Source organism: Hydra viridissima, unplaced genomic scaffold, assembly GCF_058129835.1.
Source record: "Hydra viridissima isolate aposymbiotic clone 2 unplaced genomic scaffold, HvirCarnegie_v1 scaffold_6, whole genome shotgun sequence".
Classification (NCBI taxonomy): domain Eukaryota; kingdom Metazoa; phylum Cnidaria; class Hydrozoa; order Anthoathecata; family Hydridae; genus Hydra; species Hydra viridissima.
Window position 1 is genome coordinate 2,608,602 of NW_028324305.1, and position 16,536 is coordinate 2,625,137.

At 32.6% G+C, this 16,536-nt stretch overlaps 1 protein-coding gene and 1 long non-coding RNA gene across 3 annotated transcripts; one reads left to right on the forward strand and one right to left on the reverse strand.

Moving 5' to 3' along the window:
- Positions 1 to 8,348: 8,348 nt before the first annotated feature.
- Positions 8,349 to 15,297, forward strand: LOC149886618 (uncharacterized). 2 transcript variants are annotated; one of them, XR_016453127.1, is made up of 2 exons: positions 8,349 to 8,653; positions 11,275 to 15,297. It is a non-coding gene; the product is annotated as an uncharacterized LOC149886618 (long non-coding RNA). The 2 variants fall into 2 exon arrangements; XR_016453128.1 differs by lacking the exon at positions 8,349 to 8,653 and adding an exon at positions 9,956 to 10,360.
- LOC145189828 (uncharacterized) lies at positions 12,130 to 16,536 on the reverse strand. Its single transcript, XM_090089686.1, has 5 exons — positions 16,356 to 16,536; positions 16,171 to 16,266; positions 15,073 to 15,239; positions 12,410 to 14,758; positions 12,130 to 12,267 (listed from the first exon to the last, which is right to left on the reverse strand). The coding sequence occupies exons 1-5, from the start codon at positions 16,531 to 16,533 to the stop codon at positions 12,217 to 12,219; spliced, it is 2,841 nt and encodes a 946-aa protein (XP_089945812.1). The 5' UTR covers positions 16,534 to 16,536; the 3' UTR covers positions 12,130 to 12,216.

The following is a 16,536-nucleotide window of genomic DNA, read 5'->3' on the forward strand; positions in this document are numbered from 1 at the left end:
AAAAAATAAATAAATAAAACCTCAAAATCAAACAAACATATTTTTTGTTGCAATGATTATAATTGCGTTAAATTTTCAGAACTTGAGATTAATTGTTATAATTATAACAGATTGAAACGATGCGGACTTTTCAGAAAATATTGTAAACGTGTTTTTTTTTGTAACAATTTTATTGGAATTTCATAAACACAAAAAGTAAGAGCAGTTTTCCGTTCATAATTATTATTTATGTGGTTTGAAGCTGGTTTCTATTGGGTTTCGTGTAGGCGCAATAAAAAATACTTTGAAGTAAATATCACGTTAAACAATTTTTAGCGTTTTAAAAAAAGGGTTACAAATGAAACAAACAGCAGGCTTGGGAATGCGTATATCATAGCTATAGATTTATACAAGTACTCATAACAAAAATCCTTTAACGCGAGTGAAGCAAATTCATCCCAATATGTTCAAGAAAAATTTTTTTAATGATTCATATTGTTTAAAACTAATCGAGACAATACTAATCGAGAGTTGGTGTACTACATTTTCTGTCTTTTTTCACTAGCATAGCTTAGTTAGCATTGTTTTCCTTTAATAGGCTCCCGCAAGAAAAATAACATAGCAACCAATACACGCAAACTTCGGAAATGTCTTGTTAATGACAAACTAAATTAGTTAGTGGGTACCGCTATTTCGGCTGGAATGACCTTTACCTACGTCCTAATAGAACAATTAAATTTTTTGCTAACTTAATTTAAGCTTTAAGAACTGGCTCTTAAAGCTCAACCTGATTGGTTCTCAACTTTTTACAGTCTTTTTTTACTTTTAAGATTTATTCTTTAAGTATAATGATTTTCTAAAATGCAAATACTGCAGAAATTTAAAGGCGTATTTAAAGGTTTTAACTTCTGATGTAACTATGCGCACAATATCATAATAATAAAGATGTAAACTTGAGTTTTATTTAATGTAAATAAAGCGCACTGCTATTTAGAAGAATTGTTAATTTTGTAGATTTTAATTTACATAAATCTTCAACGACGAACGCGTGGTAGTGAGTAAATAGCGAATTTTTTTATTTTGTTAAATAGGTCACCTGCTTTCACCAGATCTTACCTGTTTTGGCAAGCATTACCTGTAATGTTTCATAACGGATTTACTAGTGACGCCTAAATCCTCTTTGGCATCTTAATTACCTTTTCGGGTTATTTGTATTTCAGAAAGAAAACGACTCTAAGCATTCTTGGAAGCTGCGCAGTGAAAATTTCCAAGAAAAAGAAAGAAGAGCATAATTTATCATTTCTTCAAAAACTAAAGCTAAAACTTTAAGTAATTTTTACTTTTAAAAAAAATCAAAAACTTTCTCTCAACGTTTAAAATTGGAGATAAAACAAAATAATTCTAACTTCACAATATGGCACGGTGCGTCGGTACACGTTCTATGACCTTGCAACATATTTTTTGATTATTATCAGAAAACATTTCCTCATTCCAAAAATGTTAAAAACAACAGTTTCCACTGGGTGGCCTGGGGAGCATCACATATATTATAAAGTTCAAAATTTCCCCCTATACCCCCTGAAATATACCCCCTGAAATAACTTTTCATGGTCATAACTTTTTTTTAATTAAATTTGAAATTTGTTGATAAATTTTGATTTAGTTTAACAAATTTTAGGAGCCTCACCCTTTAGCCCGAGGGCTATTAAGGGTGGAGTAGGGCTTGTTACAATCATTTTAATACCGCTATGTTAGAGTATTTTGATATTTTACATTAAAAAAATCATAATAAAAGTTTCGTAGGAGTTTTATTATCAAACAGCGTCTTTGAAAATGGAAAGTTACGTTAAAAGTACTTGTAGTTGTAAGCAACGACTACTTTGTTTAGCGATTCGAAATAATTTAGACTGTGCTCTCCAATTTTCCTCAATCGCCACAACTGATTAAAATCCTGATGAATGGATTCTAAAGCTTGTTTTGTTTTGTGATTTGTTTACATAAGTCTATAAAATATAAGAAGAAGAAAAAAATTCAAGTATGGTTAATGAATAGTTGTATTATTTTGTTTTTTTTTCTCCTGATTAGGAAGGGGGGTGAACTACATCTGTGTACTTTTTTGAGTTTTTAAATTATCCATCAGTCGTACAATCTGTATAAAGATTCTAAAGTATACTGGTCAGCTTTTAGAATTTTTAGGAGATGAGGTAATACAAATTGCAACATCAAAAGGACCCTTACTTTGATGTTGCAATTTGTTTTTCTGTAATGAAGCTTGTTACAAGTTTTTCAGCGTCATTTCAATACACAATGGAAGTATCTTTTTTTTATCAACTGTAAATACATTTAAAAAATCAAAATGAATGATACAAATTGCAATCTAGTTATCTAAAAAAATTGTAGGTAACAAATTACTTACCTCTCGTTGTTCTCAATCAGTTTAATAAAACCTTATTTCACACATTCCGTCCCCCCCTCGCATTTCAGGAATTGTACAACTTCAATCAAATTGCGATTACTCAGAAATGATGATAAAATTGGCTTTAAACTCGTGACAAAATTATTTTTAAAAACATTTCCTTAGCAATAAAGCCTTACCTGGCATCTTGTTTTAACTGAAGTTTCTTCGATGTATCCAATGAAAACAAAGAATTTTTAACCACTGTCTTTTTAATCGCACACTTTTTTTTAATCACACACTTTTTTTCTTCGTCCAAAACCAAACTCGCTGTCTTTTTGACAAAGACAACGAGTTTAGTTTTAGATCAAAAGTTTTTAAAGGTAAGGTGTTCCTTTTTGTTCATATCGTCGATGGAACTGGACAAAACTTTCTCTTGCCTTGTAAGGGATGTTGATTTTACAATGGTTTAATGATTTTAAAATGCTTTAATTAGCGATGGCGTCTCTAGTTGTTAATAATTAAACCCGGCTTTTATTTGTTTTTATTTCAATAAAAAAGTAAAAAGCAAGCAATGAAAACTACATATCAGTCTATAAAGTTCAATATTTTGAAAACAATTTTTTTAAAAACATTTTAAACGAAAAAAGTTAACAAATCTATTATTAAACATTTCCAAAGTTCTAAATAAATTGGTGTGCGCCTGATTTTGCGGTATTCGAAACATCCCCTAATCCCCTACTTAAATCCCGGAGATGCATGTTTCTGTGCACCGTGAAAAAATCTCGCTGGATTTAAACTCTATGAAGTTGTTGTATGATCATCCGTGGAAGAGTCTAAAATGAATATCTGCTCATAAGAAAAAGCTTCAAGTTTCGTAGAATGAGATTGAAAGTGATCACCTTAAAAAATTAACGGAATCAATACCTCGTTTATGTAAGTCGATCATTAAGAAGAAAGGAGCATTTTTTTGAAGAACAGAGCATATAAATCAAATTTTATTTACTTTTAAACTATTTTCAAACTAAATAGACGTACCCCCTATTCCAATGACGATTTTAAAAGATAGGGGAGACCGGGGCTAGTTGGCTACAGTTTTAGTTTTTGAACTCTGTGCATTTCTGTGTGAACTTTTTTGAGGATATCAAATTGCAGTTCAAAAGAATATGAATTTGGCAAGCATGTTGAATGTCAAACATTAGAAAAGAAAAAAAAAATTGTGGTCAAAAAACGGCCTCCAAAAAAGAAAAAAATATGTGCCAACTAGCCCTGTAGCCAACTAGCTTCTAAAACAAATGATTTTTTTAAATTTTTCTCTTCTACTTGAGAATTATTTTTGAACAATTATTTTTATGTTTGCAGTTGAGATATTTTACCACTGACTTTGCTCTTCTACAAATTTATTTCACTACTTATGATGCTATTGCCGTGGATTCATTTTCTGGAAATTAAATACTTGACTTCAGTAAACTTTAATCATCTAACAGCTGTGGAGAGAACGGTGAACTGGGAAAGTAAGCCTCAGTGAACTGGGAAGTAAGCCTTAGTTAGACAGTCTATGGGTTGAACAATGCTGTAGCACTTTTTATTTTAATCAGATTAGCCAATGCGAACGATGCGCTGAAAACCCGACTTAAGACTAGATTCCTTCATGTCTTTTTTTCTGCAAAAATTCCTTTAGTGCATAAAAGAGTTGTATAAATTGATGAATTTGAAATCATTTAATGAATTGTGTTCAAACTGTGGTTGATTTTTTTCAACCAGCATTTTTGCACAGTATCATATGTATGCTTAAAACTCATCGATGTGTAGCTATTTTACATTTTGTTTAAAGACTATGTTTTAGATTTATTTTCAGTCTTCAAGTACATCTAAAACGTAATCATCAAATTTGTATACAACCTCTTTATTTTGTAGATTTGATATTAATGTATCAACAAGATTTTCTCATAAGATGGATAAAGAAGAAATGCAGTAATTCAAGTATTATAAAGTTTGTTTTCAAATAGACATCATTTTTATTACTACAATTTTTTTTTATTTTAGTGCTCTGCACCATGGCACTTTCAGCGCTATATAATAATGGGATCACAATCAACCAAATATCAACCAAAAAATCTTTAGCACAAATTGCTTTATGATGTACTTTTATTGTGTCAATTGGAGTATTGAATCCTTTACAAAGTACAAATAGTTGCACACCTCCATTTAACGGTGCAATACCTTTGTTAACGGTGCGATACAAGTTGTTAATGGTGCAATACCTTTTGTTAACGGTGCAATGTGTTGGATCTAAGTCTTCAAATGTTAATTGAGTACTATCAGTAGATGAACGTGATGTAAAACTCCTTAATTACTTTCCACTACACCATACTGAGCTAGCTAGAGCTCCACCAGGAACATCACAATCAATAGATAGGTATATCCATTTATCTCATATTCCATTTATTTCATCCTCCATCATCATGACCAAATAATCAATTTTTTTTAGCATAAATATTTGCAGTATAGCTTTTAATCAATAATCTATAAATATGTTAACTGCATGATCTGTATCAGAAGCTGGATTTAGATTTATTGAGGATGATAATCTTTGAGAATCTTTGAGTTCCATTGAATTTTAAGTAGTATTTCTTATTATTCTCATCTGTGGGTAAAGTAGACAAAGTAAATTGATTTGGAGTTGTGGATTGTCAAGTATTAAAACCACTAAGAGTTTTATCAAAAAGGGATAAAAGTATCATACGTGTATTAGTATTATACATTTATTCTGATGCTACCTCTTTGGCATTAGGAGCTCTTATTCAAATTGAACCAATCATTGTTGAAGGCGCAACATGGCTGCGTAAGGACAGATCTGAAGTTCACATAAATAAAGCAGAGCTTGACGCCGTATTACGCGGTGTTAACATGGCTTTGGCATGGATGCTCAACAAACTCCAGTTGTTCACAGACAACTATAACTTAGAGGTCAAAGTAATCTTATATCGTCGATGGACAATTTGGCTGATTCAATAACTAGAATACGGTGACTCGTTAACTCGGTCAGTGGATGAGAATGTTAAAACTTAACGACCTTGCGAATTGTGCCGGAATGGCGTTGATGGATAAAGAATCAATTTTGAATGTACACAAGCGGGCTGGACACTTTGTTCGGAAGAAGTTCTCTACTGTAACAAAGGAAGGTGTACAAAAAGTAATTCGGGAGTGCGAACAATGCCACTCAATAGATCCAGCGTGGACGCACGGGAAGTTAGAAGCCAAGAAATATTGGAAGAAATTAGGCATGGATATCACTCATTACAGAGGGAAAAGTTAATTGAGCTTGATCAATTGTAGTCCTTCAAGATTCGCACTATGGTGTCAACTGCCACACTCGCAGGGAAGCATCGCAGTAATTTGACCCTTGTGTTCCATATTTTGCGAAAAAGGAGCACCAGAAGAAATATAACGGGCAATTACAGTTCATTTAGAAGTGAAGAGAATAGAAGATTTCTTGAAGACTGGAAGGTGTGTTTGAAGCTTAGAGATGCTTACTGTCTTTTAGGGAATGGCATCATTGAGAGAAACCAACGAACTGTCAAGAGAGTGGCAAAGTGATCAAATATTTCCATATCGGAGGCTATCTATTGTTAAAAAAGTCTCAATTAACAAAGAGGGAGCGAGTCCGATGAGTAAATTGCATAACTATACTGAAAGGGTAAAAGGATTGGACGGAAAGGCTGAGTCGTCAATGAAATTACCTAAAAACTCACGAATTGGCAAGAATGTGTGGCTGAAGCCACTCGAGGCACGGTGTGTGACAAAAATGGCGTCCAGGCACCATTAATTGGAATGTATCTGAGCAAGCGGTTGAGGTTGACGGGATGTCGCGCCATGTAGAGCACACCAGACTGAGAAGCGCAAAGCAGCAAACTCAAATAAACCATGTGACAGATGTGGAAATTAAGATTGGCAATAATGGTGTAAGATGCGACGAAAGTATGGAAATTACGCCAGCAAGCGAGGACGCGAATCATCTGGATATTGGTGACGAGGTCCGGGAAATCGAAATGCCCCTGCGTAGGAGCAATCGAGAACAATGAATTACGTAAAACGGATGTTTTCCTTAAATTGTTGCAAATATAGTTTGAGGTAATTTGTAAAGTATAAATAGAAGGCGAAATTTTTGTAGAGCAGAGTTTTTAATGAGTAAAGAAGGTTCAAAATTACAACGTTGTGTTCTCTGCGAGAAAGCTACGCGTAGCTTTTGGTAGTTGCATAATTAACATCAACAGGAGTTCCTAAAGTTCCTATTCTATTTATATTCATAAGAAGAGAACCAGTAATTGTACCAGCACTCTTTTTGATAAAAGTTTACATCAAATTAATTTTTGTTAATAGCATCTTGTGTTAGATCTGTTACACTTTGTTTAGTAGAAGCATCTTGTGATCTGTTACACTTTGTTTAGTAGAAGCATCTTGTGATCTGTTACACTTTGTTTAGTAGAAGCATCTTGTGATCTGTTACACTTTGTTTAGTAGAAGCATCTTGTGATCTGTTATCACAGTTTTGTTACACTTTTTTTTTTTAATATTTAATTTGTTACACTTATTTCATTATTTTATTCCTGTTTAACTCTCCAATTTATAGTATCACCATTTTTTTTTTTAACGAAGCTTTCTTTTTTTTCTAAAAGTTTTCGAATGTGAACCTTCACTTGAATTTGTCGTAGACCTCCGAATTTATCAACAGTCATTTTTATTAGTAAAAAATTATAAACCACTGATATATACAATGGCGCTTTAAGCGCCACAAATCTATTTCTATGAGTAAATTTACAACTCTTTCTCCTGCTGTTCTAATAAGATTAAAACTTAAAACATCAACATTAAGAGGTTCTATCGAAAGTGAAAAGAGCATCAGCAGCATGCCATACTTCAACATTCACTATAAGTTCAGCAACTCAACTCACGTTTTAAGCGCTCTGCACCGTGGCTTCATCGGAACTATTAATATATTTCACACCCATTAATATTCTACCTGATTTTATCATCGGATAAGCATTGTCATAATCTTACTTAAAATTGTCAGCAGATAAGAATCTTTCTTATTTTGCTGTTCACAGCATTTAAATAACATAAATCAATAAATTCTAATGGTCGAATATTTTTATGGTTTTTTTTCCACTGAATCTCCCACTGTGAGATTTCCTCTTAAAATTTGTATCTGGATCATCTCGCTCCAGCAGCCAACAAATTGTCTTCTATCATTTAATCGAGAGTTCATGAAATAAAGCTAATGGAAAATCCCATTTTTTCGAAATTTTCAATCATTTTTCTTCAAAGGATCTTCATTATTCAGACTTCTATGGTTTCCTAGGAAATTTCTTAGTAGAAGATTTCTACGGTTCCAAGTCAATTTAATTAAATTTTTTATCGAACTTGGTGGCTTTTATTAATTTTCTTATGCCACAGCTAAAGAAAATCCCATCTTTCCCTATTTTATGCGTGGAAGGGGATAGCAAACATTTTTCTCTAGACCTAAATTTTCTTGCATTTTATATTTCAGAACCAAATTCATTTTTAGAAGGTCAGCGTTTTTTCGATCAATACTGTCCTCTATTCCAACTATCCCACTCGCAGGGATATCAAGCCAGTGTTGCCTTATTGACCAAGTGGCATACTTGTAATTTTCAGATTACCACAAACAGACCAAGCGTAGTGTTCGTAGTTTAGGTCAATACATTTTTCAAATTGCCATAGCACTCTTTTAAAATGTAAGGAGTGACAGGAAGAGAAACCATTCTGCAGGAAGACGGCTTTCAAACTTCGTTTTGAGGAGTTTGTAAACAATCTCCATGGTTTCTATGCTCGTGAAATGTGCGTACGATATGTACGTATGATATTCAATGTTAAACAACTTCACTAAGCCTGGAATGTTTTTGTAATGAACTAAATCTTGATCTGAAAAACGCGGCATAAAAGTCTTTTTCTTTGTCATGATGCTAAGAAAATGACGTACCAGGAGCAAATATACTTCTGTCAGATATTCGAGATCCGAGAAGTTCAGCTAACACCTATTGGCAGGCTTAGACCTCTCGTTTAGTCATTTAATTCTGGCTGTGAAATAGGCTTAGGGTTCGGCACTTGTTTCAAAATCAGTATCAGGTTGAGATATTCTTCAGCGTCACTGCTTAAATCTTCAATTTGTATTGATTTTAAGCATGGAGGTGATGGAGGTGCAATATCAGGATTGCGCTTTTGAAATCTTTTTTAAACAAGTGCACTTAAATGAAGGTTGGTGAGAATTAATTTTTTAAATTTTTATGTTTTTTTAAAAAAATCTGTTTTATTGCGATAAAATCTAAAGACCCAGTTTAAAAATATGGGAACCTTATACCAGCTAAATTTTTAAAAAATCCTTTTGTGGCGTGATACTAATAGGAATGGATTGCACTTTTGAATTGTTGCCAGTAGTTACTTCTTGTTACAACAACGATAAAAGTTTTCGTTATGATCCTGAGATTCTCTTCATGATGATTTTAAGTTGAAGGTGTTATTCTACCTTATAGATCATTTTCATTGTTCCCAAGATTAGCAATATCATCATACAATACATCCCACCAATATATCCCTCTTTAGGTTTGTTGCACAAACTTAAAGTGGGATATATTGCTAATCTTTAAGCCAAAACACATGTTAAAAACGTTATTTAAGAAATTCCATACATTTTTTTATCATGCCAGTCATGTTTTTTTTCATCATACCAGCCATGTTTTGTTACCATGCCAGCACGATCTTACAAAAATATAACAAAAGTTGTCCGGTTAAAAAATTCGCGCGATGACATCTTTTAAATCAACGCTATGAATTACACATATTTACAAATAAAAAAAAAAAATTTTTGTTGATTTTTCTACCTTCATTAACCCTTTTTTTAACAAAATAAATAGAAATTAGACATAAAAAAATAAATTACCACCGATAAGGATCTCGTTAGCAAATGACGTAAAATTTCACTTTTTTTTTTTGTACAATCAAAATATGTCAATAAACTTAATTGTGTGAATTCTAACAAAACAATTATGAGAATTTAAAGCTAATTACAATGACTATAATAAAAAATTTTAATAGCAACAGATCTGAACTTAATGGAATTCTTAATGAGATTTGATAGATATGAGAAAATATTTTTCTCATATCTATCAAAATCAGTCAATAAATGGGAGAGGGGAAAAACTATTGTAGGCCTGTCTAATATGATCAGCTTATAAGATAAAAAATATCAGCAATTAACGAACTATTTTGAATAAGTATTTAAATAATCGCTATTCCTTTGACAAAACATGGCTCGTAATGAGGTTGCGGTTTTCGGTGTTAATGAACCATGTATGTTACACAAAGTCACGTGATATATTATGTTCTTTTAAAAAAACTTTTAAGAATTCGCGAGGTTAGAATTATTTTGTTCTATCTCCAAGTTTAAACGTTGGGAGAAAGTTTTTGATTTTTTTCTTAAAGTAAAAATTATTTAAAATTTTAGCTTTATTTTTTAAAAAGATAATAACTTATGCTTTAGACAATTTATTTTTAAACAAATTATTTAGAAAATAATTTGTAAAATAGAGCGTATTTTAAAAGCAATCGTTACTTACTAAAATTAATAACCCATTTTCTCCCAACTTTTAAAATAGGAGATAGAACAAAATAATTCTAACCTCGCGAATTATCAAAGATATTTCTTGTGACTTGATGAAATTACATGTAAAAGTTAGAAAGGTCATATTTACGTGGATAAAAACTGTTTATAAAATTTATATATTTTATTTAAGTTGTGCGAGCGCATAGTAAGGAACAAAAAAAAAAAAGTATTTCCTCAAAACCTTTTTAAAAATTTGAAATACATTTGAGTTTAATGGCTCGGTATGATATGTTAAAATGGCTAAAAGTAAAGGCATCATCGAATTTTTGCATTTTAGGCGTTTGCAATCAAATTAAACTAATGTAAGTTTTTAAAAATTCAATTTGGTGGTGTTTACATCAGGATATTTTTTTATATTGGTTATGTAAAAATGATGATGAATTATTGCAGGGTTCATTATCAGGATATTTCTTCTTCTTTTTAAGATTTGGATCGGGACTAATAGTGCAACTTTTACTAAACTTACTAGATCTCTTGAACAGTGCATCCTATTTCCTTTTTTTTTTTGCTATTAAACCCGTATCTTAACCGCTTAAAGTCTTATTCAACTTTTTTAAAATACTACTCGACTAACCCCGACAAGAGTTGGTAAAACAATTTAGACTATGCAAAGAACGTTAAGACTAAGCTTCCAAATATAATCATAAATACAAGTAAAGTTTTAAAATGTTAACACTTATTGCCCGTTGTGCTACCCTCCCAAGTCCCCACCTTTTTCTATTAGAAGTTTTTTTCTATTTGCACAGTTTTTGAGATATTTTAGCTCAATGTGCCCCGCCCTTCAATATAAGGAAGATTCACGAACTTTTTAGAATATTTTTCAGAATCAATTTTTAAAGCACTAAAAAACTATATTCATGGAATATTAATAAAATAAAATTTGAAAATAAATGCTTTTCCCACCTTTACATTCAATTAGGTCTCCTTTTTTTGATCACTGCCTCAACCCTAGGAAAGATCAGCAGGTGCTGATTATTTATCCCTTGACATTGAGTTCCAAGCATGGGTAATTGATGACTTTAATCACTTGACACTTAAGTGGGCCTTTTTGTCCTGAAGATATTGTTAGATTTTTCTGGATCCATGACAGGGTGCATTGTCCTGTTGAAAGATGTAATTGTTTTCTGGGAACGTCTTCTTTAGCCATGGCTCCACATAATGTTTTAACAAGCTAATATATACATCAGTGGTAACTTTTTCTTTCTCTTTGATGTAGGTTGGTGGACATTTTTCTCCATTAGAACCGAGAATACCTAGCATCATGACGGATTTAGGGTGCTTGGTGTAATACAGGTGGTGCTCTGTCACCCTTCTGCACAATGAACCTGTCATTTCACTTATTGATCACACAGTCAGCACTAAAAAGTTTTTCATCTGAGAAAGTTTTAACTGTTGACGAAGCATGGCTTTTCAGCTGATTCAGAAGTTTATTAGATTGCTCCAATCTCAAAGTTTGTTTAGCCATTCTGTCAAAAGTTGACATGTATGTTATGCCACGCTGACATTTTCAAGTGTTTTTAGAGTTCTTCTGACTGTCCTCTCATCAACATTGAACAGTTTTGCTATCTTTCTAATGGATATAGTAGAATTCTTCTCAACATGCTTTTTAAGCTTTTCAGTGAACTTTTTATCAACTTTTTTGTTCACTAGAGAGGGCATTTGGGCTTTCTTAGCACAGCCACGTTTTTTCACTTTGTAAAATGTAGTTTTAGAAATATGAACCACCGTTGTAAAAATTTTAAAATATTTTTTATTCACAATTTTGTTCAAATCTAAGACGTTTATTGTTGAACCGAAAAAAAAAAAATTTCAGATGTTTTTTATTTACATCACGAAACCTAGCCAAAAATTAATTCGCGAATCGCAGCCGCACCCTGTATAAACGTTTTTTGGAAGTCTTTTTTTACTTCCAATGACTTAAGCATTTTAATTTACTTTGAACTACGCCTATAGATTAGCTACCAATGCCAGTTTCTTTTCGTCTGCAAAGAAAATACTTTTTTAATGTCACGTCCATTTCTTTCGTGCAGGATGAGGGAATCTTAGTTGAAGAGTAAATTTCCAGAACAAATTGTAAGAACGGCAAAATTTTTTAAAGAACTTTTTATACAAAGAAAAGAAAAAAGGTTGAAAGAAGAAGACGTCGTTTTTATTTACATCATCCTCCGTTGGTTTTGCACGTTTTTGAATGATTTTTCCAATCAGCAAGCTACGAATTTGAAAAACCAAATAAGTTAGAAAAAACTTAGCAACTAATGTTGTTCTAATACAAAACAAAAACAAAGTGTTTGGTGCACACAAAAACCTAATTTTCTTATTAGTAAGACACAGAGTAAACAAGAATATTATACCTGACATTTTTGGCTGCAATACCACGCTTCTCGACATGCCGAGCAAATGAATTGTGATTCATTTTTACAGAGGTGGCAAAATCGCTTGTCTTGTTTTTTAACATTTTTAGGAGAAGTAAATGAGCTCACATTAGAAGATCTATTTATTGGTGAAGAGGTTGGCAAAATCTCAGCTTGCTTGAAGCAATTTCTGTTGGAAGATTGTAAAAAGGTTGAATCGTGGTGTGACGATGCGCTAAAGTCGCTGCTTCTAAATAATTGGTTTTCATACGATTCGTTTCTATAGGGAATATTTTTTTTCTTTGTTTGATCTGAACTCAAATCTTCTTGAGAAAAGCGTTTTAAACTCCTAACATCATCAGAAATATAGGCTCGATTATCTCTAGAACTTTTTTCTAACCACGAAGACAAGGCATTGCTTGTTCTGCAAAGTTCTCTTTGACGCAACTGATTTCCGTTCGTATCCAAGCCTCCTAAGTTTTGTGACATATTAAAGAGATTCTCTGATGCATTAATTTGCATAAGCGCTGGATGAAGAGCTGCTGATCTCGTTTGAATGTTGTTTAACTCTTTTTGCCTCATTTCCGCGATAGTTAAAGCTGTAATCTCCCTCTCGCTTAAGTGGTTATTGCAGTTTTTCATAATTTCATTTCTTGCTCGAAGTTCATTTAAAGGAAAATTACTCACTGGGGAATCCCCATTGAAGAACATAGGATTACTTCGAACATAGCCCGGATGCATTTGATTATTTAATATAACCGGATTTTTCATAATGACTGGACTACTCAGATTCCCTAGGCTTCCTGTCGATAAACCATTAAGTTGACTGTTTGCGGCAAACATTAAGTTTTCAATGTGCATATTTTGCGGCATGATGGGATTCATGGCATGGACACTTTTACGAAGATTAATTAACTCTTTTAAACGCACTGCTTCTGCTAACTGCAATTGATTCTCCATCTCCAGGATTGCATGATTTTTAGCAAGCACACTTTGTACCAAACTGCTTTGCGGTGTCAATAGCATCTGCTGTTGATGCTTAAGTTTTGCAATTTCTTTATCGTACATGGCTAGTCTTTGTTCAAGCAGTGCTTCTTGATATCTATGATTCATAAAATTATTACTATCCAAATTCGAAGGAGAACTGGTGATAGGCGAGCAAAGCAATTGAGAAACAGATTGGTTAAGGAGCTGAGGGTTTGATAACAATGTTTTGTTTAAATCACGATGAGCAATGTTATAGGCGCTCTCCTTCGGAGATAATCCACTTGATTGGTGACAGTTATCTGGTATATTGCCATGCTGTGATGGCAATGTTAGCGACGATTTCAAACTGTCAGAGCTTGGTCTGCTGAGTGATTCGTATTTTGGCATAACAAATGGAGCTATACTAGTTTTGCCTCGATGAATTTCGTTATACTTATCTTGGTGAAGTTTAAAATCAAATTTATCTGGAGGATGATAAAGATCGGACGAAGGCTCCTTAAATTCGTCAATTTTTTTTATTCCATTAGCGCTTGTATTTTCTTGAAAGTTGTTTGAGGACGTATTTTGAATGAGTATTTTGGGTTTAAACACGTCACAACGTTCTAAAAGTTGTCCGTCACAGCTATTTAAAGAAGATTCGCGGCTTTCAAATGTGGAAGAACAACCTTCGCTAAAGTTCTTTTGAGCTGGAGGACTTTGATGCGAAGGTTCTGAAAAACATTTTTGAGATTCTGCCATTGGCTCTTCTTTTATCAATATCGAAAATTTTCTATCATCATTAAGATTGTCGTGGTTACCATTTTTCTTTAACTGTTGAACCAACCAACTTGATTTCGTATTTTTTTCACTGTTATTGGTTGAAAAACTTGTTTTATTGTTTTCAGGGCCATCATCTACTTTTAAAGAGAACGGAGGCACTTGGGCCGTCATTTTTGGTGAATACGTTTGTAGGCGAGTAGAAGATGATGAGAACGGCTGAACTTGCGCAGTCATTTTTGTAGGTAGGTCTCTCTGAGGTTCAGTTAATTTTAACAAATCTGAGTGTTTACACTGTTTTATAGACTCATCTGCATAATTAAACTCAAACGAAGCGTTATTATTTACCATATCGTGGTGACTACAATGTAATGGAATCAAATGATCTTTAGGAAAACGATCTTTTAAAATTTCGTCCAGCTTTGAACATCTTTTTTGCTTTTGGAAATCTTCGAACGGTGATGTGTAAACAAAACTTCTAGCACTGTTTTCAATTTCTGTTTTTATGGAGACTTTCTCAGTTAATTTCTCGTTTTCGTTTTTGTTTAATAAAACATCGTTCCTATCGATATCTTTCGTGTCGTTTTTTTCTTTATCGATCTTCGGCTGAGAAATAAACCGATATAATACTTAATAATTCTTTTTAAAGTTACATTTAACATTAAAAAAATATCAAACACTTTTGGATTGTAGTGTGGTATACTTGATTTGTTTTTGTTTTGTCTTTTTCGTGTAGTCAGCGTTTCATATTTTTGATTATGTAGTTATGTAATTATGCACGAAAATTTCACGTTAATACTAAAGAAAAAGGAATGAAAAAAGAAGAGAAAAACAGATGAAAAGATTGAAAGATGTTATAACATTTTCAACTGAACAAAAACTTTTTTAAAAGTGTAATTAGTTGAAACTCGAATGCTTACTGCGTCGTTTGACTCGGTCATCCCTTCAACGGGGTTACTTTCAACAAACGGATTCGATTGGATGTAAGGATTCTTCAAATTCCGTTCGCAAAAGTCACACTCCCAGGGGATATCAGGAGACAATACTCTTGAGCTGATTTTCGGCTTGTGGCACTTTTGGTGAAAACCTTTAGAAGTAGGTAATTAGTTTTTATCAGAACTTCCATATATTATTTCTATAATTCTAAAAAGATACAAGAAAAAAAAATTATGCCTAAGGCACGCTTATTACAAAGCGAAGCTGCTTTACACTTAAAATGACGGTTGTTTGCTGTGCTAAATAACGTGAATCTGTTCATTTTACAAGTTTAGCATAATCGATTGAATTTGCGATTCGTTCTTACTTCAATACATTCAATGAAAAATGAGCGAAAAAACTGTAATTAATGTATAAAGAGCGCGATATAAAACGAGAGACTAATGAATATAGAACTAATGGCACCCATAAATAAATCAACTTATTCTAAAACGTTTGGTGTTTATTTTAAATAATTCGCTTTGAAACCATGGAAAGTTGAATATAATAAAATTATATCAGACGTGGTATTGGCTGCGTCCTTGTAATAAAGTTTTATTTAAGAAACAACGTTTACATACATTACAACAAGCTTTTAAAGCAATAATGACGAAAAAAATGTCCGTCACCTATAACAACGACTACAACATAACGACGTCCGTCACCTATAAATACAAGTTAAACAGTCATTAAACCGGAAATTAAAGATTAAAATTGCGATTTTGACGAAACTGACGTTTTAATCAGCAACTTCGATTTTGCGTACGACGCGCAAAGAAAAAACCTTGATTCTTTTATTTGGTTTATATAGCTGTGTTTGTTGTAAATTCAAACGCTTTGTGCCTGAGCAAATACACTATTTCCAACATACTAACTCCTCTCTCTGTAAGTAAATAAGAAGGACGTTGTATTTATCAGTTTATTTTTCATCAGTTCTACTCTAAAACTATTTAATTCAACGTCGTTTGAAATTTTAGCTAACTGCATTCCGAAGCAATTTCATGACAACAAAATTCAATTTTGATATTCTGAAATTCACATACCTATAGAACATTTATCGCACAGCACTATCTCGTCGTCAGAATCTGCGTTGTCTTCTTTACAAACAATGCAAATAATTTCAGATGTTGTTTCGTTGACTAAATATAAAATTTTCAGCTTTGAAAAAGTTAAGAAAATTTAAAATGAAAAAAAAACGTGTAGGGACTCAGAGAAACTTGTGCAATACCGCTAAAAATATTGGTAAAAGGTTGATTTTCTTTTGAACCATCGTCAAAGAGCAGCATGGCCGTTTTTTTTGGATAATTTATTGACATTATTTTTGCATAGTAAACGTCATTTCCAAATTTCGTCAACACGACGTCATTTGTTTTAAAAGTGAAATCCTTTGACGGGCTTTCGTGCATTTT

Excerpts from the sequence above, each read along its gene's own strand:
- LOC145189828 (XM_090089686.1), bottom strand. The coding sequence starts at position 16,533 with ATGCACGAAAGCCCGTCAAAGGATTTCACTTTTAAAACAAATGACGTC. Across the intron at positions 15,240-16,170 it reads GTGCGATAAATGTTCTATAG|GTTTTCACCAAAAGTGCCAC; the intron begins GTATGTGAATTT and ends CTACTTCTAAAG. Across the intron at positions 14,759-15,072 it reads TGACCGAGTCAAACGACGCA|CCGAAGATCGATAAAGAAAA; the intron begins GTAAGCATTCGA and ends TTTATTTCTCAG.